This window comes from Ambystoma mexicanum, chromosome 13, assembly GCF_040938575.1.
Source record: "Ambystoma mexicanum isolate Mex_15411 chromosome 13, UKY_AmexF1_1, whole genome shotgun sequence".
In the NCBI taxonomy this organism is placed as follows: Eukaryota; Metazoa; Chordata; class Amphibia; order Caudata; family Ambystomatidae; genus Ambystoma; species Ambystoma mexicanum.
In genome coordinates, this window is record NC_090938.1 from 810881834 (window position 1) to 810900034 (window position 18201).

At 49.9% G+C, this 18201-nt stretch overlaps 1 protein-coding gene and 1 long non-coding RNA gene across 3 annotated transcripts in view; both read left to right on the forward strand.

Moving 5' to 3' along the window:
- Positions 1-18201, forward strand: part of LOC138522045 (major histocompatibility complex class I-related gene protein-like) — a 1849186-nt gene that overhangs the window by 845840 nt on the left and 985145 nt on the right. For both annotated transcript variants that reach the window (XM_069635271.1, XM_069635270.1), the window contains one exon: positions 7267-7536. In XM_069635271.1, coding sequence (XP_069491372.1) covers positions 7267-7536 — 270 coding nt within the window. The remainder of the gene's footprint in view (positions 1-7266; positions 7537-18201) is intronic.
- LOC138522047 (uncharacterized) overlaps positions 11287-18201 on the forward strand; it is a 67340-nt gene continuing 60425 nt past the window's right edge. Inside the window, exon 1 of the long non-coding RNA XR_011283223.1 lies at positions 11287-11320. This is a non-coding gene — a long non-coding RNA (uncharacterized lncRNA). The remainder of the gene's footprint in view (positions 11321-18201) is intronic.

Sequence of the window (18201 nt, forward strand, 5' to 3'; positions counted from 1 at the left end):
GGGAAGAATCCCTGGTGGTCCAGGGGGACTGCAGCAGTTTTGCTTACCACTGGGCAGTGGTGCATGGCATGGCAGCCTCATAACTTCTGTTCCTTCCCAGTCTCTCACGCACACTTTCCCTTAGTGACGCCTCTTCACAGGCCTCGAGCGTGGTGTTCTGTCCAGGGTTATCCTGAATGGATCGCGTGCCCTTTCCCTTAGTGAGGCCTCATCACAGGCCTCAGTGAGTGTAGCATTCTGTCCAGGTTATCCTGATTGGATCACTCACCCTTTCCCTTGGTGAGTCCTCATCACAGGCCTCACTGAGTGTAGCATTCTGTTCAGGGTTATCCTGAATATATCTCAAGCGCCCTTTCCCTTAGTGAGTCCTCATCACAGGCCTCACTGAGTGTAGCGTTCTGTACAGGGATGTCCTGAATGGATCACCCGCCCTTTCCCTTACTGAGTCCTCATCACAAGCCTCAATGAGTGTAGCATTCTCTCCAGGGTTATCCTGAATGTATCATGCACCCATTCCCTGAGTGAGTCCTTACCACAGGCCTCGCTGAGTGTAGCGTTCTCTCCAGCATTATCCTGAATGGATCACCCGCCCTTTCCCTTACTGAGTCCTCATCACAGGCCTCACTGAGTGTAGCATTGTATCCAGGGTTATCCTGAATGGATTGGACACGTTTTCCCTTAGTGAGTCCTCACCACAGGCTTCACTGAGTGTAGCGTTCTGTCCAGGGTTATCCTGAATGGATCACGCACCCTTTCCCTTAGTGAGGCCTCATCACAGGCCTCAATGAGTGTAGCGTTCTGCCCAGGGTTAGTGTAGAGGAGGAGCCAAATGCCTCTACAGGAAGTCCCGCCCCTCTGCTACCTGTGTGCTGGAATCCAGAGGCTGTGCCAAGCCGGATACAAGTAACTATGATTATTCCAAGGAAGGTCTTTGAAACAAGGTATCCTTTAAGAAGACCCTTTATGATGTATCCTTGAAGAGATGATGACTTAAGAGAAACAATCCCAAAGGAATATGAAAATAAGATAGAAGAGGCTGGTGACGTCATGAAAGATGAGAGTGACGCACTGAGTAGGATGAGCAGAGAAGAGAATGTATAGGCGATATAGAATCTGATGGCAAAGTAAAGAATCGAGAAGACTTGAAGATTGCACGTGTGAAGAACACTGCAGAAAACTAGTCATTTTACAATTGTACAGATGCTGCAAAGCAAGTATTCATAGGGCTGGCTATACGTAGTATATAGACTGCAGGCGGTGCCGTCAATATGTATGTATATAGAATTCTGGACATTCGAGATCACAATTTTAGTAAGCAAGTCTCCATGAAGGAAGATGGATTCAGAGCTAAGGATAAGCTCGATTACGAAGCAAGACCAAAAAGGCTGTCTGGCTTGGTGTCAAGGCTGGCAGCAGCCAAGAACTGGTTATCAGCCCGTGAAGAACAGTATACGTGAGAAGCCGAGGCTTCCCTTGTTAAAGTTGCAAAGCGAGAACATCATGAGTGCCAAGCTTTTCATTTAAGACAATTAAATGCTATAATAACGGTCCGATTCACGGTCTCTGATCACGTGAGCTGAGGATGAAAATAGATGACGAGCATGGTGCAGCAGACTGAAGATAGCGAGTGCTCACGCTCACTTATATTCCCAGAGGCGAGAAGCTACTACAAGGCCAAGTTCAAAGACAATCTTGATGGCAGGTGACATGAGGGATGAGAGATGATGGGCTAATTGGGTGGGGAGGTGTGGTCAAGCTCACCCACCAGCACCTGGGGTACCAGTTTATGTGCTGCTAGAGAATTGAATGTTCCAGAAGGGCACAAGCGTGCCAACCAATTGTAGGAGGCTTTATAATGAAGAGCCTTATAGTTTGAGAACCAATCATGTGTTGTGTTTCTAATTACTGTCGATGAGTGGCCCACCTGTCTATAGAAACCTATATCACGATCCTATCCATCCCATATAGAAAGTATACTTAGATATTCCCATTGAGTCAACCACAATCCCATGTAGGTTTTCTTAATTTGCCATGTAGTATGATGGATTTTTAGTATATAAATGTGATTTTCTATGAAATGCACTGAGATTATGCTGTGCAACGTCCGTTGTACTCCCTGTTTTAAACAATTGCAAATGAAACAGTTATTTGCCAACTTCCTGAGTCAGTTTTATTGTTTAGTGTGAGAGGTATTCTCCCTCCCATCCATAGCATGATGTGTTACCTTGATTAAAAGGGCCTCTAAGGTTCATTATCCTGAATGGATAACCTGCCATTTCCCTTAGTGAGTCCTCATCACAGGCCTCATTGAGTGTAGCGTTCTCTCCGGGGTTATCCTGAATGGATCGGGCACCTTTTACATATTGAGGCTAATTATGAGGACTCACTGAATGTAGCGTTCTGTCCAGGGTTATCCTGAATGGATTAGGCGCCCTTTGCCTTAGTGAGTCCTCATCACAGGCCTCGCGGAGTGTAGCGTTCTCTCCAGGGTTATACTGAATGGATCGCCCGCACTTTCCCTTAGTAAGTCCTCATCACAGGCCTCACTGAGTGTAGCGTTCTCTCCAGAGTTATCCTGATTGGATAATCCGCCCATTCCCTTAGTGAGTGCTCACCACAGGCCTCGCCAGCATTCTCTCCAGGGTTATTGTGCAGGGTCAGAAATGTGAGGAGGACCACGTTTTGAGGGTTCTCAATAAATGCCATTTTATTAGAATATAAGGTTGGATGAACGCCTCGCTATCCCGAGCCTGACGAGGATTTCCCTGCCTAGAATAAACTGAAGGAAACCCTCTAACAAAGGATATCTGTCCCTCGCACTTAAACATGCAACAAATAAACAAGGAAATACACGGCCGTTCAAAACAGTAATTATTGAGTTCATAAAGTAACCACAGTCTTTCTTCACAGCCTGGGCGGACTCCCTTCCCCAAGGTTTATACGTGATTCTGCTTCACAGTTCAAGGAAAGAACACAAGGAAATCCAAGTTTGCAGCAAAGTTCCAATATAGTCTGATGCGACTTCAACTTGTCAACAGAAAATTCCAACACACAGATCACAAGAGTCCTCTTCTTTGCACAGGTGTTTAGTTCCTCAACAGCAGCAATATATATATTGGTCAGGATGATTTGCCACTTTAGCAACTCCAGGAAATAGAACTTCTCCACTACAGCCTTGCTTGGCTCTTCCTCCAATACTCCCAGCACAAACAATGTCTCTGGCAGGACCTCCTTATAGCACTTTGCCACCTTTCACTTGGCATGCTTCCATGCCAGGCCTACGATACTAGCACAGACAATGTCTCTGGCAGGACCTCCTTATAGCACTTTGCCACCTTTCACTTGCCTGCTTCCATGCCAGGCCTACGATCCTAGCACAAGCAATGTCTCTGGCAGGACCTCCTTATAGCACTTTGCCACCTTTCACTTGGCCTGCTTCCATGCCAGGCCTACAATCCTAGCACAAACAATGTCTCTATCAGGGCCTCCTTATAGCACTTTGCCACCTTTCACTTGCCTGCTTCCATGCCGGGCCTACGATACTAGCACAAACAATGTCTCTGACAGGACCGCCTTATAGCACTTTGCCACCTTCCACTTGGCCTGCTTCCATGCCAGGCCTGCGATCTTCAGAGGCGTGCCATTCGGGTATGCTCCCTTGAAGAAGTGACAGCCGCTTCGCAGCATTCAGCAGATGCCAGTGTTAATACTTTCAACACCTTTTTAGGGAAGACAAGACTCACATTGATGCTCTTCAACACTTTTCTGCAAATGCTGTTCCTTTCCTTCTGGACTCTTGTCCCCAGAAGAGCAGCCTTTTTGCCACTCTTGTTTCCTCACTTTACAAACAAACAAAGACTGGCAGGCGGGCCTTTTAAGCCTCCCAGTCCGCTCAGGTGTGGGCCATCTACAATAATGAACTGACCACCCCTGCAACACTGTGCCTCTTCAGCCCTCTTGCTCTTCCCAGTACCCCGGGAATTCTGGGACTTGAAGTCCCTAAGGGAACAATCATGATTTCTTCTGTTGTACTGCTTTCAAACCTCAATGTGTTCCTTATAGCATTCTCTAAAGGAACTTTACAAGAATTAGTCATTAACCCTGATTGTACAGAAGATGGCAATTATTTTACGCTGTTTTCCCATTTTCCTTTCACTGCCTCTTTGAGTAAAAGGGAGTTTCTTCGCTTTATGTGTCTCCTGAACTTTAGAAGCATTTTGATTCCTCTCCAAGTCCAGGGGTGCATGAGTGGGTTCCCCCTATTTGTATGGACATCTCGTCGGCCATTGCAGACTTTGTCATTGCTAAATCCTCCCCCTAGAGCAGTGGTCTTCAAACTTCAGGCCCACCCTGAGCAAGATTTGGGCAGGCCAGTCCCCCCGCAAATATGCCAAATGGACAGTATGTGCAAATGGCTATGAATTATTGCGTGCTGTCACAGCACCCTTCTCCCAGTATAGACCCTGGGCTCCCCCACCTGCTCCCATCACAGTCGCTGGGCTCCCTCATCCCACTCCTACGCAGTCCCTGGGCTCTCCCCACCCTATGACAGACCCTGGGCTCTCCCCACCCTGCTCCCACCTCTATACCATGGCTCCCGCCCATCTTGCACCCACCACAGTCCCTGGGCTCCCCCCACCCCATTCCCAACACAGTCCGAGGGCCAGTGGCGGCTGGTAAATCTTTCAAGTGGAGGGGCATAAATATTTCCCCCAAAAATGCCATAGCGACCGAGCGTGCAAGGGAACCCAAATCATTCAAGTGGGGTTTAGGGGGTATGCCCCCGTGAATTTTTTTAAAATAATGGGTTAAAATGTTGCATTGTAGAGAATACTTTAAAAAAAATGGGTAAAAAGCCAAACGGTTTGCAATTGGTGCTGGGGGGCCAAGGGGGCAGGCATGACATGTTTTACTAGACATCTATGATAGATGTTCAGTAAAAAGATACCATCCCTGTTCCCTGGGCCCCACTGTGCCTAACAGAGCATAATTATGTGTGTATGCAAGGTGCTGGGGGGCAAAGGGGGAAAGCATGGTATTTATGACTGGACATCTATGATAGATATCCAGTAAAAAAATACCGTCCCTGTCCCCTGGGATCCACAGCACCTCAGAAGGAGAGCTGATTTTGGCAGGTGGGCAGGGGGTTTGTGCAACAAAATGCCTTTGTTGTACAACCCTCCTCCCCCCCCCTCAGCCCCTCACTCGCCAAAATCAGCTCAACGGACCAAAACAAACACACACACACATTCACACAAGCACCCATCACCATACACTGACTCATAAAACAAGCATACATGCATCCATACACATATTTAAATTAAACATACCATGCGTGTGGGTGCTGAAACGCCCCGCTCCAGGCTGCTCTATCCGTATGTGCGAGGAGGCGCAGAAGCTCCCCCTGACACATACAGACATGCAGTGCCCCAGCCAGCATTTCCAATGAGCTATGCAAGGCTGGCGAAGCAAAATGCCCCCAGCCTTGCATGGCTCAGTGAGCATGTGCGGCTGGGGAACTGAACTGAGCTGTCAAAGGGAAACAGTGTTTCCCTTTGACAGTTCAGCCAGCCCAGGAGCACTCACTCAGCTGGATGGAAAAATCAGCTGAGGGAGTGCTCAGTGTTTCACTGGGCTGGCTCCTTGGCTCCTCCATAATGGGTCAGGAGGCCACCGGGTGGACACCCCTCGCCCATTATGGATGAGCCACCAGGCTCGGACTGGGTATAGGGCAACAGGGCAACGCCCGTACCAAATATGCAAAATGCTAGTGTGGGCGAGTCAAAACGGGCCACTTTTCTGGCCAATGTGGGTCAGTTTGATGAGTTACTTCACTATACAGCTAGTAATTTTGTCCATTGGGGCTGAATAAATATTCTTTAAATATCACAATTTGCTTACATTTTAACAAAAAAAAAAACTTGGATACTATTCAAACAGTCTGTGACTAAAGGAATGAATAGCAATTGCAACTGGGGGCCACTTTTTCATTGGTGCCTGAGACAGTTCCATGCTCCAGTCCGACCATGTGAGCCGCCCCTGCCCATTTCCTCCAATCTAAAAAAAAAAGAAAATGTTTTTCTTTATTAACATTTCATGCTGGGCTCTCGCGCCTCCCCTGCGGGGGCGCACCCCACTGTTTGAAGACCTCTCAGAGAGGAAGATGAAACCATGTCTCATCCCACAGCTTCCTCTCACTCCCCTGGGCCCGTTCTCCTCCCACGTGATCCCCCAGTAGTACGCCACCCCCAAGGTCAGGATCAGGAAGCGTCTGCCTTTCCCTGGCCCCCAGGGTCAGGATCAGGAAGCGTCTGCCTTTCCCTGGTTACCTGCAGTACACCACCCCCAAGGTCAGGATCAGGAAGCGTCTGCCTTTCCCTGGCCACCTGCAGTACACCACCCCCAAGTACAGGATCAGGAAGCGTCTGCCTTTCCCTGGCCCCCAGGGTCAGGATCAGGAAGCGTCTGCCTTTCCCTGGCCACCTGCAGTACACCACCCCCAAGTACAGGATCAGGAAGCGTCTGCCTTTCCCTGGCCCCCAGGGTCAGGATCAGGAAGCGTCTGCCTTTCCCTGGCCACCTGCAGTACACCATCCCCAAGGTCAGGATCAGGAAGCGTCTGCCTTTCCCTGGCCCCCAAGGTCAGGATCAGGAAGCGTCTGCCTTTCCCTCGCCACCTGCAGTACACCACCCCCAAGATCAGGATCAGGAAGCCTCTGCCTTTCCCTCGCCGCCTGGGAGGGGATCAGGAAGCGTCTGCCTTTCCCTCGCCGCCTGGGAGGGGATCAGGAAGCGTCTGCCTTTCCCTCGCCGCCTGGGAGGGGATCAGGAAGCATCTGCCTTTCCCTGGCCACCTGGGAGGAGACTTTAGGCAGGGAGTTAGTGAGGCGTCCCTAGGATTCATCACAATATCCTCACCTTAGACCCCCTGTTGTACACACGTGTGATGCTCACCAGACTCCTGCACTGCTTTAGATGCCCCCACACCTTTTTTCACCAGGTCTGGTATTTCCCGGTTGAGCACCTCTCCTGGCAAAAAGTAGGAGTTGCACAGAGACTGAACTCTTGCTGAATACTGGTGCCAGTCAGGTGATGGACCTGCAGTGCCCCCCAGGAGGTTATAGCCCCCTGCAATGAGAATCTCAGCCACAGACCAGCGCTGCTCATTTTCAGAAAGTGCTGCGCCTCCTCCTTCGCACAATTTCAAATGTGGTTGCCCTTGTGGTGCAAATGGGGTGTAATTGGGATTTTTCTTTCTTCCTCCAGTCCCCCCTGGAACAATGGTTTCCAGAAGGAAGTCTGGCGACCGCACCCTCCTGACCTGCTACGCATATGGATTCTACCCCCGAGAAATCGAGGTGAAATGGATCAGGAGTGGCGTGGAGATGCCCTTGGAGTGGAGTCAGCTCCTTCCCAATCCTGACGGAACCTATCAGATCAAGGCGACGGTGGAAGTTCAGGAGGGAGATGAAAAGAACATGTACGAATGTCAAGTGGAGCACAGCAGCCTGCCTGAGATTGTGACAGTGGTGTATGGTAAGTACAGGGGGTACATGTATACTTGGTGGGGATACTGCAGGCTCCTGGGGATTGTGACAGTGGTGTATGGTAAGTACATGTCACTGTGCAGATCGGGAGGGGGGGTGCGTATAGTAGGTGGAGGTACTGCAGCCTCCTGGGGATTGTGACAGTGGTGTACAGTAAGTGCATGTCAATGTGCAGATCAGGGGGTGCATTTATACTAGGTGGGGGTGCTGCAGCCTCCTGGGGATTGTGACAGTGGTGTATGGTAAGTGCATGTCACTGCAGATCAGGGGGTGCATGTATACTAGGTGGGGGTGCTGCAGCCTCCTGGGGATTGTGACAGTGGTGTATGGTAAGTGCATGTCACTGCAGATCAGGGGGTGCATGTATACTAGGTGGGGGTGCTGCAGCCTCCTGGGGATTGTGACAGTGGTGTATGGTAAGTGCATGTCACTGCAGATCAGGGGGTGCGTGTATACTAGGTGGGGGTCCTGCAGCCTCCTGGGGATTGTGACAGTGGTGTATGGTAAGTACATGTCACTGTGCAGATCAGGGGGTTCATGTATACTAGGTGGGGGTACTGCAGCCTTCTGGGGATTGTGACAGTGGTGTATTGTAAGTGCATGCCACTGCAGATCAGGGGGTGCATGTATACTAGGTGGGGGTGCTGCAGCCTCCTGGGGATTGTGACAGTGGTGTACGGTAAGTACATGTCACTGTGCAGATCAGGGGGTGCATGTATACTAGGTGGGGGTACTGCAGCCTCCTGGGGATTGTGACAGTGGTGTATGGTAAGTACATGTCACTGTGCAGATCAGGGGGTGCATGTATACTAGGTGGGGGTGCTGCAGCCTCCTGGGGATTGTGACAGTGGTGTATGGTAAGTACATGTCACTGTGCAGATCAGGGGGGTGCATGTATACTAGGTGGGGGTACTGCAGCCTCCTGGGGATTGTGACAGTGGTGTATGGTAAGTGCATGTCACTGTGCAGATCAGGGGGTGCATGTATACTAGGTGGGGGTGCTGCAGCCTCCTGGGGATTGTGACAGTGGTGTATGGTAAGTACATGTCACTGTGCAGATCAGGGGGGTGCATGTATACTAGGTGGGGGTACTGCAGCCTCCTGGGGATTGTGACAGTGGTGTATGGTAAGTGCATGTCACTGTGCAGATCAGGGGGTGCATGTATACTAGGTGGGGGTGCTGCAGCCTCCTGGGGATTGTGACAGCGGTGTACGGTAAGTACATGTCACTGTGCAGATCAGGGGGGGATGTATACTAGGTGGGGGTACTGCAGCCTCCTGCGGATTGTGACAGTGGTGTATGGTCAGTACATGTCGCTGTGCAGATCAGGGGTGCATGTATACTAGGTGGGGGTGCTGCAGCCTCCTGGGGATTGTGACAGTGGTGTATGGTCAGTACATGTCGCTGTGCAGATCAGGGGTGCATGTATACTAGGTGGGGGTGCTGCAGCCTCCTGGGGATTGTGACAGTGGTGTATGGTAAGTACATGTCACTGTGCAGATCAGGGGGGATGTATACTAGGTGGGGGTACTGCAGCCTCCTGGGGATTGTGACAGTGGTGTATGGTAAGTACATGTCGCTGTGCAGATCAGGGGTGCATGTATACTAGGTGGGGGTACTGCAGCCTCCTGGGGATTGTGACAGTGGTGTATGGTAAGTACATGTCGCTGTGCAGATCAGGGGGTGCATGTATACTAGGTGGGGGTCCTGCACCCTCCTGGGGATTGTGACAGTGGTGTATGGTAAGTGCATGTCACTGCAGATCAGGGGGTGCATGTATACTAGGTGGGGGTACTGCAGCCTCCTGGGGATTGTGACAGTGGTGTATAGTAAGTACATGTCACTGTGCAGATCAGGGGGTGCATGTATACTAGGTGGGGGTCCTGCACCCTCCTGGGGATTGTGACACTGGTGTATGGTAAGTGCATGTCACTGTGCAGATCAGGGGGTGCATGTATACTAGGTGGGGGTGCTGCAGCCTCCTGGGGATTGTGACAGTGATGTATGGTAAGTACATGTCACTGTGCAGATCAGGGGGTGCGTGTATACTAGGTGGGGGTACTGCACCCTCCTGGGGATTGTGACAGTGGTGTACGGTAAGTACATGTCACAGTGCAGATCAGGGGGTGCGTGTATACTAGGTGGGGGTACTGCACCCTCCTGGGGATTGTGACAGTGGTGTACGGTAAGTGCATGTCACTGTGCAGATCAGGGGGTGCATGTATACTAGGTGGGGGTGCTGCAGCCTCCTGGGGATTGTGACAGTGATGTACGGTAAGTACATGTCACTGTGCAGATCAGGGGGTGCGTGTATACTAGGTGGGGGTACTGCACCCTCCTGGGGATTGTGACAGTGGTGTACGGTAAGTGCATGTCGCAGTGCAGATCAGGGGGTGCATGTATACTAGGTGGGGTGCTGCAGCCTCCTGGGGATTGTGACAGTGGTGTACGGTAAGTGCATGTCACTGCAGATCAGGGGGTACATGTATACTAGGTGGGGGTACTGCAGCCTCCTGGGGATTGTGACAGTGGTGTATGGTAAGTACATGTCACTGTGCAGATCAGGGGGGATGTATACCAGATGGGGGTCCTGCAGCCTCCTGGGGATTGTGACAGTGGTGTATGGTAAGTACATGCCACTGTGCAGATCAGGGGGGATGTATACTAGGTGGGGGTGCTGCAGCCTCCTGGGGATTGTGACAGTGGTGTATGGTAAGTACATGTCACTGTGCAGATCAGGGGGGATGTATACTAGGTGGGGGTGCTGCAGCCTCCTGGGGATTGTGACAGTGGTGTATGGTAAGTACATGTCAGTGTGCAGATCAGGGGGTGCATGTATACTAGGTGGGGGTACTGCAGCCTCCTGGGGATTGTGACAGTGGTCTATGGTAAGTACATGTCACTGTGCAGATCGGGGGTGCATGCATACTAGGTGGGGGTGCTGCAGCCTCCTGGGGATTGTGACAGTGATGTATGGTAAGTACATGTCACTGTGCAGATCAGGGGGTGCGTGTATACTAGGTGGGGGTACTGCACCCTCCTGGGGATTGTGACCGTGGTGTACAGTAAGTGCATGTCGCAGTGCAGATCAGGGGGTGCATGTATACTAGGTGGGGTGCTGCAGCCTCCTGGGGATTGTGACAGTGGTGTACGGTAAGTGCATGTCACTGTGCAGATCAGGGGGTGCATGTATACTAGGTGGGGGTGCTGCAGCCTCCTGGGGATTGTGACAGTGATGTATGGTAAGTACATGTCACTGTGCAGATCAGGGGGTGCGTGTATACTAGGTGGGGGTACTGCAGCCTCCTGGGGATTGTGACAGTGATGTATGGTAAGTACATGTCACTGTGCAGATCAGGGGGTGCGTGTATACTAGGTGGGGGTACTGCACCCTCCTGGGGATTGTGACAGTGGTGTACGGTAAGTGCATGTCGCAGTGCAGATCAGGGGGTGCATGTATACTAGGTGGGGTGCTGCAGCCGCCTGGGGATTGTGACAGTGGTGTACGGTAAGTACATGTCACTGTGCAGATCACGGGGTGCATGTATACTAGGTGGGGGTACTGCAGCCTCCTGGGGATTGTGACAGTGGAGTATGGTAAGTGCATGTCACTGTGCAGATCAGGGGGTGCATGTATACTAGGTGGGGGTCCTGCACCCTCCTGGGGATTGTGACAGTGGTGTATGGTAAGTGCATGTAACTGCAGATCAGGGGGTGCGTGTATACTAGGTGGGGTGCTGCAGCCTCCTGGGGATTGTGACAGTGGTGTACGGTAAGTGCATGTCACTGCAGATCAGGGGGTACATGTATACTAGGTGGGGGTACTGCAGCCTCCTGGGGATTGTGACAGTGGTGTATGGTAAGTACATGTCACTGTGCAGATCAGGGGGTGCATGTATACTAGGTGGGGGTGCTGCAGCCTCCTGGGGATTGTGACAGTGGTGTACGCTTAGTACATGTCACTGTGCAGATCACGGGGTGCATGTATACTAGGTGGGGGTACTGCAGCCTCCTGGGGATTGTGACAGTGGTGTATGGTAAGTACATGTCACTGTGCAGATCAGGGGGGGTGTATACTAGGTGGGGGTACAACAACAGGGTGGTTTCTCACGAGCAAAAAACAATGCAATATATTTTTATCAAATGTGTAACGGATAAACCGTTCATCTACTGGGGAACAAATAAAAGGAAGAGGTGTAGGAATCCCATTACATCTCAACAAATTCATGTATTATTCATTATGAAGCGTGGAAAGCATTGTTAAAAAGAAAATTCTCCAGAAAAAATACTGCATGCGCAAATGCGGGCAAAGTGCTAAAAAGGGGGATTAATTAGCACCCTGCCTGTGTAAACATTATTTTTGTGCAAATATAGCTTCACGAACAACACATACAATTACTAAACATGTGCGAAACTTGCTTCACAGACCACGCATACAATCATTGTACAGTTATTGTACATGTGCAAACATAGGTGCAGTAAACATCACAATACCAATGGTGTCACATGTCACTCTGCTGTGACAGATCCGGGAAACCCTTGACACAGAAGTAGGTTTCAAAACATGTAATAACCTGGTCAGGAGGAATGTGGGCAGGGACATCGATTCAGCAAAATGCCTGGGGTAGGGAAGTGGCATCACACACCTGATATCACAGGAAGTGATGTCCTCTATAACCCTGGTGACATCACAGGAAGTGGCATCACACACCCGATATCACAGGAAGTGATGTCCTCTATAACCCTGGTGACCTCACTAGAAGTGGCATCACACACCTATCACAGGCAGTGATGTCCTCTATAACCCTGGTGACATCACCAGAAGTGGCATCACACACCTGATATCACAGGAAGTGATGTCCTCTATAACCCTGGTGCCATCACCGGAAGTGGCATCACACACCTGATATCACAGGAAGTGATGTCCTCTATAACCCTGGTGACATCACCAGAAGTGGCATCACACACCTGATATCACAGGAAGTGATGTCCTCAACCCTGGTGACATCACCGGAAGTGGCATCACACACCTGATATCACAGGAAGTGGCATCACACACCCAATATCACAGGAAGTGGCATCACACACCTGATATCACAGGAAGTGATGTCCTCTATAACCCTGGTGACATCACCGGAAGTGGCATCACACACCCGATATCACAGGAAGTGATGTCCTCTATAACCCTGGTGTCATCACCGGAAGTGGCATCACACACCCGATCAGGAAGTGATGTCCTCTATAACCCTGGTGACATCACCGGAAGTGGCATCACACACCTGATATCACAGGAATTGATGTCCTCTATAACCCTGGTGACATCACCAGAAGTGACTTCACACACCTGATATCACAGGAAGTGATGTCCTCTATAACCCTGGTGACATCACCGGAAGTGGCATCACACACCTGATATCACAGGAAGTGATGTCCTCTATAACCCTGGTGACATCACCGGAAGTGACATCACACACCTGATATCACAGGAAGTGATGTCCTCTATAACCCTGGTGACATCACCGGAAGTGACTGGCAGGAGTAAAAAAAGGACATAAATGTACAATTTGTAAAATACCAAATGGGTCCAATAACAGACCAGAATATTTTAGAAACCAGCGACATTCTAACACAGGTGCTGCCTTCATATGCCATGGATGGGGGTCATGACATGATGGGGTTAGACCCAATAGACTCAACAAAGGCAGAGGCACTGCCATAGATATGCCACTTCAGCATTGTATGGCCAGGTACTTCCATATTATGCCAGTTATAGCTGCACCTCAGGTCTGATAATGATTTGTTATTCATATAGCGCTTTCGCCAAAGCACTTTTCATAGCACATATTTAAATACAATTATCATTCCAACAGAAGTTGCTACTCATTTATTAACCTCGGAAGAATTAAAGAATAAAAGGCTGGTTTGGCCTTGCTGGGATTCAAACCTGTAGATCACACATAGATTGCAGCAACAAGTGTGCAGCACTGAGCTATCTTATCGCTTTGCTATTACAAATTCAATGCCATAATAAGAAAACATGCCAAAACTGGCTGCACAATATGGGCTAGACATGCAATATCACTTATCATGCTGGCTGTAGCCTTGATGATGCACAGTAAAAAATGCCTTGCCACAGTGTTGGCATGGCATGCCTTGGTGGGTTGCACCAAAATGACAACCTAACCACATAATAACATTTATCATGCTTACTTTATCATAGATGCCCAGATAAATATACCAGGCCACAGTAAGGAAAGGCAAGACTGGCTGCACCCAAATGCCAGTCTAGCCAGATAATTACACTTATGATTGTTTTATCAGAGATGTCCAGTGCAAAATGTCAAGCACAGAAAGAAATTGCTAGATTAGATGCACCATAATGGTAGTCTAGCTGCGTAATAACACTTACAATGCTTACTTCATTATATAGGGCCAGAAAATATGCCATGAGACAGTAAGAAATGACTAGACTGGCTGTACCAAAATGCCAGTTTAGTCACAAATACCTGCCACTAATACCGGTCATGCCTGCTTTATCATTGATGACCTTGATGTATTAGGGCACCCCTCTCGTACCCCACTTCTCCCGTACGTCTCATTTCCCTCCCACCCTCCTCCAACCCCCAAAATCTACTCTTCGGCCGAGTATTACCTCAATGTCCCTCTTTCTCGTCCCAGTACTTATATATGAGGCAAGGTGGTTCATATACAAGTACTGGGACGAGGAAGAGTGGCACTAAGAGTAATAAAGATTACTGGTAATTAATCTATTTAACAAAGCACACACATTCACACACCACTTGCTCCTTTATACATGCATTCATTCACCATACACTCATCCAAGCACGCCCAGCCAGTATAACATTTGCATTGTTAGGTAGCTGTGTTTAGTCTTGTTCACAAAATACATTGTTAGGTGTAGGCCTCTCTCCCACTATACAGGACTCTTAAATTTAGCAGTGTTTAGTTTTGAACAAACATTGCATTGTTATGTAGCTGTGTTTAGTCCTGTTCACATACTGCACCGTTAGGTAGCTGTGTTTAGTCTTGTGCATAAATTGCATTGTCAGGGGGAGGCCCTTTCCCACTATTCAGGACTCTCAAATCTAGCTGTGTCTTGTTTCACACACACAGGTTGTCCTGTTCTACCTGGCACTCAACCTCCATCGTGAAACTTAGTCCTCAATCCGTACCAGTCATCGAGGCACCATGTCACTCACTGGCCATAACCGTACAGCTTCCGGGTGCACCTCTCGCCCCACTGAGACCCATCACTCTTTAACCCCACTGCCACACAGCCCACCCCACTTCCACAGGGCACATCCATCTGGCATCCCTCACCCCCCTTTCTCCCCCGCCCCATCCATACCCTCCCACCCCAAACTCTCACTCTCTCCCCTACCCGTAGATCTCGATCTGCACAATCAAGAGCAACAAGTTGGAGAGACAGACCAGATAGCTCTCACCCACGGAACACACAATCCCAGACACAGCACATTCACATTCCCCCAACTATCTACAGACCACTCCCATCTCCCACTTCCTCTCACTTAGCGCAGCAAGAGAAGCTCTAGCCAAAACTCCACTCACCAGAGAACCACCCACTCTCTCCCACACTCCCATGACCGCACATAATGCAAGGAAAGGGCGAGACTGCAGTCAGCTAATGCCCCCCCCAGCATCTCCCATTCTCCGACACAGTTTGCGACCCCTGCCACCGCAATATAGGAGCGAAACCTCACTGCCCGCACCCAACCCAGTCCTAGCGCTCTTCACCTCCCTCCCCTGTCCACCCACTCCAACTACTCCCTCTTCCCCACACTCCACCTTCCCCCTTCCCTTCCCCCCTCACTGCCTCTCCCCACAGCAGACCCCGCTCTTCCCCCAAACACCACCCACCCTCCACCCACAAAGGCATCCCTCCAAATATCCTGCAACCTCATCAACGGCAGGTCTGTTTCCAAAAACAAACTCCACATCTTCGACCTCATCACAGAAGAAAACCCAGACACCCTCTTCATTACTGAGACCTGGTTCTCGGATGACCACGAACCTCTCGTGCACGAGACCTTCCCACCTGGTTACATTCTCACCGTTTTTGAACCGATCTCGTAGGGGAGGCGGGCTTGCAATATTCCACAAAGACCAATTCAAGCTATTAACCAAGGACACCTCCACCAGCACCGAATCCCTCCTGGTAAAACTCCGACTTGCACCATCCACCTCACACAGCTTTCTACTCCTCTATAGACCCCCCGGCTATAACAAAAACTTTACAGATACATTTGGTTAAGCTCTGGCCGCCAACCTCATGAAACACCCAACTCTCAGGAGACTTCAACATATGGTTCGACTCACCATCAAACCCCATGACCAGGTCACTTACAGACAGTCTAGATGCACTCAATCTGAAACATCACACATCCACACGAGAGGCCACACCCTTGATGCAATATTCAGCACCACAAACATATCCACCCAACCCCTGCGCCCACTGTCATGGTCGGATCACTCAGCACTCTGTTTCACCATACCGTTTAGCACTGGGGTCAGCGGCCAACACCCGACACGTCCTCCACAAACTGCCCCTTCCACTTTTCCATTATGGAACAAAGTGGTAATCACCCCAGATCTTGAACTCTTACTCTGCAACTCCCTCAACTCTTTCTCCCTAGCGGAAGGACCACCGGCAATCCACTCCTTCGACCTCTGGCTTACCAATGCCCTCAAACCCCTCACCCCGTCAAAACGTTCCTCGCAGAGATGTGGAGCATCACCGAAGTGGTTCTCTCCCAATCTCAAACCCCTCAAAACTCTCAAGCACCGTCTGGAACTGGCCTGGAGAGCTGACCCTTCAGCCCAAAACAAAACCGCCCTAGCAAGGACAACCAGAACCTAGAGATTGGAAATCAGAAAAAGCAAGAAATCGTTCTATGGGAACCGAATCCAAAATGCTTGCAACCCTAGTAAGGAACTACATAAAATCAAAGCAGAATTAAAATACCCCTCATGTTCTCGCTTGATCATCCCAAGCCTTATCCGACACCCTCTCGCTCCACTTCTACAACACCACCAACGAAAGACACAACGCCATCATCGCCAAACTAAAAATCCTACCACCACCACACACCCGCATCACCCCACACAAATCCCACCCCATTCACAATCTTCATTTTGACTCTTTCTCTCCCATCACACACCAGGAATTCCTGTCGCTGATAGTGACCAGTCGCCCGTCAGGCTCTCCGGAAGACGCGTGCTCACCCACCTTGCTCAAGAAAATACTAACCGCCAGCTTTGCAGGTAATGTCGCTTGCACAATCCTTAACCACTCACTCACGTCAGGATCCTTCCCGAAAGCCCTAAAAACATCCTACACCAAACCCGTTCTAAAAAAACTGACGCTTGACCCGCTTCTTCCCCAAAACTACCAACCTATCTCCAATACACGTTACATCGCCAAATTAATTGACCGCACGGCTTACAAACAGCTTGGCCAATTTGCTGAATCTAATAACCTCCTAGACCCAGCACAATCAGGTTTCAGACCACTAAGGGGAACAGAAGCCTCCCCCTGGGACGACCTAAAAAGAACAGCTGACGCAGACGGCTGCGTGTTTCTCATCCTTCTAGACCTTTCTGCAGCTTTCGATACCATCGGTCACATGATTCTATTAGACAGACTACAAACACTAGGAATCAAAAGCACAGCCCTGTCGTGGATCTCTTCCTTCATATCTAACCGATCGCAAATGATGCACCTCGACCCATTTACATCCATATCACGTCCAATTTGCAAAGGTGTTCCCCAAGGAGCATCCACGTGACCACTAATCTTCAACTTCTTCATACAATCCATTCCCGCAATCATCTGTTCATACAACCTTACCTGCTACAACTACGCAATGATACCCAGATCATCTTCAAAATCCCAAATACTGGGGATTCGGCAGCCCGGAGCTGTCATCCTGCCTCTCTGATATTGATCACTGGATAACGACCAACTATCTCATCCTCAACCCTGGGAAAACCGAAATCGTACTCTTCGGGAAAACATTTCTCATCCCCCAACTAATCCCTTCGCCCGAATCCCTAGGATGTGAATTCGACTCAGATCTATCCCTCACCCAACACACCACCAGTGTATCCAAAACCTGTTTCTTTCACCTACAGATTCTCAGGCAGATTTTCCCCTACCTCACCTATCCCCACCGCTTCTCGGTTATCAACTCCATCATCCTCTCCCGCCTTGACTATGGAAACTGCCTTTACCTTGGAGCCCCCGCATCCCAACTACGGAAACTCCCAAAGAATCCAAAATGCGGCAGCACACCTGCTCATTAACCTTCCCTCCAGAGAACACATCAGCCCTGGACTGAGAGCCCTCCACTGGCTCCCGATTGCTCGGCGCACCACCTTTGTAGCCATGTGTATCACCCATCGCACAATCCACTACACTGGCCCGGAATTCCTGCGAGACAAAATTGTCCCTTACCAACCTTCCAGGAATCTCAGATCTCGCAATGCATTTCGTCTAGTGATCCCACCGAATAGCTCCATAAGACTTGGCAGCTCTTCCTTCTCCGTCCAAGCGCCAATCATCTGGAATTCCATCCCCCTACACATTCGCAACATCGAAAACCACCTGAAATT